Here is a 6,100-nt window from a genome sequence, read left to right on the forward strand (position 1 = left end):
GATCAACCATACAAGATAGGCGTCATAAAATATTGTCTTTTTGGACGGTTCTCATCCCTTTATATCAACATGATTTAAAGAAAAAATAAAAATATGCGTGAAGCTTCTTCAGTTTAGTATTACTCGAATAGTTGGGTTATGTCATTCGATCATGGATTCTGGAACTTTCTAACAGTCAAAAGTGGAGGTTCAAATGCTAAATAGGAAACATGCAGTAATAAAAAGTGACAGCATTTTGCACATAGAACCCCTGCCCACGTACTTTACTATTTTTGCCACAAAAAATTATGAATTTAATTCATCACACGGCTTGCAGCTTCCTAACCGCGTCCCATAACGTATTCATAAGTAATATTAAAAAAGAGAGGGTGGAAAATGGCAGAGGGGCATGTCCGGTGGCTGTGGTACACCAGTTTTGACCGTCAGTGACGACGCCTCCGAGTTTGATCGTATGACCGCTGTGATCCGCCTACGAATTACGATAATATTATAGTTGAGCCGCGACACGCGCTCCAACCTCCACGTGCACCTCCCAAACAGCCCAAATCTCTCTCCCAATCATCCATCTATCTGCACTTTCCATGTTTCCCCAAATCTTCTCACGCTATTAAAAGTTCCCAATGATCTAGGGTTTTCTTCAAGGATCCTGATTTTTTTTTTTCCCTGCCAATTTTTTGTTTCGCCTTTTATTTTTAATTTTTTCAATTAAAGCAAGGGATAATTGAGATGGGATCGGATTTTGAGCGATGGGAGAAGGATCCCTTTTTCTCTGCGGCGGAGGAAGTACAGGAATCTGCAGACAGGTACCGATTGTTGTTCATTTTGGTTTCATTTGTTCATTCCCTTTGCAGTTTATAATTTCTATCTTCTTGAAGTTTTCATTTGCGGTATAAGATTAACCGGTGAAATGATTTTGGGTTTTGGGTTTTGGGTTTGATTGTTATTGGTTTATGAAGGATGGCATCTACATATAGAACATGGATCCACTCTTCCAAGGAACCTTCTAAAATGTGGAACTCTGAGCAACTCCAAAGGGACCTACACACTGCCCTCGGCACTACCAAATGGCAGGTGCTTTCTCTCTCCCTCTCTCCCTGTATATGTGTATCTATATGCGTTGTGCACATTAAGAACAGTGGAATCTGGATCCAAATGTGTCATTTTTGTTAGATATTCATATTTTCGCATGGGAAACAATGCATCCTATCCTCTTTTGGGGCATTGTGGTCAATGGCTCCTATGATATGAGGATTGTGATGTAATGCACATGGGAATCAAGCCGGTATCTCATTTGGAATTGCTATTTCTTCCTTTTCCTTTGCACTGTGAATGCAGTTGGAGGAGTTTGAGCGGGCTGTTGGGTCTACTTATGAAGATAGCTCAGCTGACGATGCAAGAGACAGGCATTGTCAGTTCATTGGTGCAATTGGAAACCAGGTTTCAACAATAGAAAGTTCTTTACAAGAATCAGCGGCCTCTGAAGGCAGGTCATCAATCCCTTGGGTGCGATTAGATGAAGGAGAACGTGATGAACTTGCATTATTTCTGACAGGACCAGCACTATCACAAGACAAAACCACTGTAAAAATCATGGGAATGGATAATGAAACTGTGAACCCAAAAGAGGTGGATGAAGAATCGGTGCCTGAATGTCCCAAAAATTCATGTTATTTAACTGAGTGGGGTTCATTGGAGTCCAGGGAGGAGAAGTTGACTGGACACAGGAGGACAGCAAGTGCTAATGCCGACATTGGTGCCTGGAAGATTGCAGTTGCTGATGATGGTGTTCAACAGAGCTTGTTCAATGGGCAACCTTATGTACCACCTCGAAAGGTACCAAGTGTCTCGGGGCTCCTGTGTACCATGGACTGCTCATCCAAGCTGAAATGGCCAAAGAATGGTTTCAGGAAATTGAAGGTTATGGATCGCCATCAAGAAGGTGATTCCGCATTCCTACGGCCTCAGATTAGTCCGGTGAGTATTTAATCCATCCTTACATTAGTTAACACTGTTGATATGTAGATTTTCCAGCCAGATTCTTATATTTAATATTGCGTGTTGATTATTATAGTCCTTTTTTTTCTTTTGGCCATAGGGCATCAGTACATGCTATGAAAAAGGCAAGAGTTGTCTAGATGGCTGTGATGATTGTTATGACAAACAACTCTATGGCTGGTATGGAGCTATGCAAAGACAGCTTCAAAGGTCTCAGTATCAAATGCAATATAGTCGGCCTATTCAAGTGACATTTTGGATCGCTCTCCTTTGCTTGATTGGTGTGTTTCCCTAACTCTATCTAGGAACATTTTGTTTCACACATTTATCATATGTATATGGATCCTTTACCTTTTTTCCTCAATATTATGATTTTCAGCAATCATTGCACCATTGTTTATTGAGGTGGAACAATGTTTATCTAGACATGATTAAAATTGTCTTACAAGCTTAAATGTGTTTTGGTTTGTTTTTTGCTGCCCCCCCCCCAACTGCCAGAGAGAGAGAGAAAAGGAGCAACAACTGCAGCTTGCCGTAATACAAATTTCATCTTGTCTTTTTTGTCTATCAAAAAAATAAAATTATTACCTTTTTATGAGTGGAAAAAATGTCTTGGATTATTGTGGCAATTGAGTGTGATTAGTTAGAAAGGTTCTATGTGACTGATTATATTCTATCATCTTTTGGTTCTTTCATTATTTCCCTTAATGTTCTTTCTAATGCTTAAAAGGGCATGGGTTATGCCTCAGGCTTGTCTTGAAGTGAGGCTTTAGAAAAACATCCTGAAGTTCGACCTAGAGGTGCAGTTCACAAAATGTGAACTATGCATCTTATGAGTCAGATTTTAGTCTTGTCTAGGACGCACTTCTTAACATGTTCATGTGTATGTGTATGCTCGATTGAGGAGATGATGTTGTTTAGTTTTGTTTGGGGTTAGAAAGACACAAAAAATTAAAGGGAGAACCCAAGCTACAGCTTCCTTGTCTGAGTTATGGGCACCCTATAGCTCATTTTGATAGTTCTTGGAACATTGCGCATTAGTTCTTCACTTGTTTGTGTTTGGCCATGTATGTTAATACATGCTAACTCAGTTTCTTGGTTAAACAATTTGCCAGTAAAGTTTTGCTTCATATAGAAGTATTGGAATGTTGCAGGGAGTACTAAAAAGATTTTACTCCAAAATGAAACAAAATTTCAGTCATGTTTCTTTTGCCAAGTCATGATGCACTATAAAAAATTGTGGTGAACACAGCGTTCCCCTCAACTAAGTGGTTCTCCTCAGGCCTCAAATCCCATACTGAGAGCTATAGTTTTGTTGATCAATATCTTGAGAGATTAATTCAGAGGTGCTTGGAATGTTACAGATAACACTAATTGAACTTATTCTGTATAGAATCAGGGTCACTTTGACAGATCGACTCATAGAAAGAGATTATGCTGGCTTGACACCCTGTGAGATGATTCTGGATTCCTTCCTCCAGTTTTTGTTTGTTCCTTGGTACCATGTTTTGTGTTATGGGTATATGATAGAATTTCTCTTGGTTCAAGCAAGCCTGTTATGCATACGGGGAAATAACTCAGATGTGGTTGGCTGTTTAGACATCCAGGTCTCATAAAGCTTTGCTGCATTTCAATGGTTACTCTTTTTGTTCATCCTGCTCCTAGTATTTTGTGCAGTATCCAATACCCAGTTGCCGTTATATTAATTGTCCTTGTAGTTTAGTAATTTAGCTTTTAAGTGATTTCTTGAAGCTGAAGGAAGTCCTACTGCAGTGGGAAGTCCCTGGCAAGTCTTCTCTTATGTAGTAGGAAGCCCTAATGCATTCACTTTAACGAATGTGTGTTAATGTGTTTGATACATGGTGGTGATACAATCTTTCCTTGAACATACAGGGTTGATTGCCGTCCTAGTATTATACTTGTGTTTTAACTCCATTTTAGCTCCTTATGTCATCACTGAAGTTATAATGGAAACTCAAGAGATTCATAAATAAGCTTTGATCTTATATGCTTTTGGCATTATCATCATTCAATTTATTAAACTACCACTTAGGTCCATAAACCATTGTTCTGTGTGGAAACAGTAAAGTTGGATAAATAAGTTAGTTCAAATTATTTCCTAGAAATTGTGCAGTTAAATGTACGACCTCCTTTTAGGAATTATTTTAAGAATGGTATCAAAACAAATTGTGCAGTAAACTCATCTGAAGGCCACCAAGAAAAATAGCAGACAAATTCAAATGGCATTAAAAGGTTTATTTGTTGAATTTGTTTCCAAATGTAATATTGACTTTGTATATGCACAATTCATTCTCATATTAAGTTGTGTTTAAAAGCACTTTTGATTCTAAGTGAAAGGTTCTTTCAGTTCGTGGAAAGCTTATATTGTATAATTGGTTCTTTCTGCAGTTTTGATTGCATTGTATGCAATGTAGAAAAGGAGCTATACATTCTTTTCAGCACTTCGTAGTCGGTGCTGCATGTTGAGCACGTCGCTCTTGCAAATATGGTGTTGCAAGTCCTTTATGCTGCCAGAGGATGAAGATGAGCGTCCTTTTGGTCATTTTGATGTGACATGATGGGTGATTGCACCATAAATTCCTGGCAACCACTTCTCCCTTGCATTTCTTTTTCCATTTTTGACATATTTGATGAAGGGTAAATTGTGTTGTATAATCAGTATTAGTCAAGGAGATGGCAAAAGAAAGCCAAACAAGAGTTGTAAGTCAACTAAGAAAGTGCTACCATTTTGCCACCTGCGGGATCATGTAAATCATATGATTTTTTTTCCTCCTGGGACTGCATTATTTTTTTGTGAGTATAACTCATGTAGCATGAACAAGTTCTGAAGTCCTATCCATTCCTTTTGTATTCTCTTTATAACCAACTAGCACTTGTGGATAGGAAGAAGTATTAATAGACAAGCAGAAAGTTGGTGTTAGATCATGTTTTTTCAATATATGGAAATCTGTAATTTATTGCTTTGAATATCCCAATCTCTCTCCCTCTCTCTCTCTTTCCATCACAATGTGATGCCCATTGAATAGGAGTCATGCTTGAATGTTATTTGTGCATCGGTTTATTATTATTATTATTATGACTTAAATAGGGATGACAAACACATAGTTCCGAGTGTTTCTCAGTTGATATTTTGGAGAAATAACTATATTTTGTGGTAAGGGCTTCTTTTTGTTTGGTAGTTCTGAGAAAAAGTACTTGGGACGGAGTCTCAATTTTCTTTAAGTTGATATTTTGGAGAAAAGAAAATATCATTTGTAATGAGGGCTTCTTTTTATTTTTTAGTTCTCAGGGAAAAATACTTTGAATTTGAGATGGGTAATATTGTAATTTGGAGTGAGAAATTTGAACCATGAAAGACGTCAATTGTGGATGAACAAATATTTTGCAGCCTAAGATTGGCACAAACAGATTGCGTCATTCCACTGTTCTCTTGGTCTTTGGTTGAAAGGGATTGGGTGTCTGGTATTCTAGATTTCCTTGAAGAGCCTGTGCGTCACACATTTGGTACCCTAAGAAATGTTTGGATGCAAAATTGGTGATGTGTTTTTGTTGCACTTTGTAGCTGAAATGTTCATAAAATTGAAAAAGAAATTTATACAGGCAAGTAAAATCAGGCATACTTATGTATGGACCTTCCCTAACCTTTAGTACAAAGGTATGTTGAATGGGTTTAGAATCTGCTTTAACTGTATGTAAATCAATCATCCCTGTGCAATTTACTAGATCTTTCCTGCAACTTTATTAAGGGCGTGTTGAATTATAAGTCCACCCTTGTATCTGATGTGGACTTACGCTTATTTTTGGGACAGGGAGTGCATGATTGAAATGATATGAAAGGTGAGGATCCGAATAAAGAAGATGCCACCAACCCCTCTGGCTGTTGGTTTGGACCGCCTTGGTTAATGAATTATAGGTCATAATTCAAACTATACTGGGGCCTGTATATGTTCGCATAAAAATTTTAGGAATCTTATCCTGATTCCTGACCCATCCACCTCGTACCAAGTGATGTGGCGTTAAAGTGGGTTCCCTCCATACTCTTAGATTGTACGAAACCTCTTTCAATCAAAGTAGAACAGGGTGA

General features: G+C 38.1%; 1 protein-coding gene across 1 annotated transcript; it reads left to right on the top strand.

Moving 5' to 3' along the window:
* Nucleotides 1-203: 203 nt before the first annotated feature.
* On the top strand, nucleotides 204-4,983 carry LOC100262567 (uncharacterized). The gene is made up of 5 exons (XM_010666228.3): nucleotides 204-803; nucleotides 957-1,071; nucleotides 1,336-1,974; nucleotides 2,096-2,276; nucleotides 4,405-4,983. Exons 1-5 carry the CDS (start codon nucleotides 727-729, stop codon nucleotides 4,428-4,430), a joined length of 1,038 nt encoding a protein of 345 aa, XP_010664530.1. The 5' UTR covers nucleotides 204-726; the 3' UTR covers nucleotides 4,431-4,983.
* The last annotated feature ends 1,117 nt before the right edge of the window (nucleotides 4,984-6,100 follow it).

Source organism: Vitis vinifera, chromosome 18 (assembly GCF_030704535.1).
Source record: "Vitis vinifera cultivar Pinot Noir 40024 chromosome 18, ASM3070453v1".
NCBI lineage: Eukaryota > Viridiplantae > Streptophyta > Magnoliopsida > Vitales > Vitaceae > Vitis > Vitis vinifera.

Excerpts from the sequence above, each read along its gene's own strand:
- LOC100262567 (XM_010666228.3), top strand. The coding sequence starts at position 727 with ATGGGATCGGATTTTGAGCGATGGGAGAAGGATCCCTTTTTCTCTGCG. Across the intron at positions 804-956 it reads GTACAGGAATCTGCAGACAG|GATGGCATCTACATATAGAA; the intron begins GTACCGATTGTT and ends TGGTTTATGAAG. Across the intron at positions 1,975-2,095 it reads TACGGCCTCAGATTAGTCCG|GGCATCAGTACATGCTATGA; the intron begins GTGAGTATTTAA and ends TTTTGGCCATAG.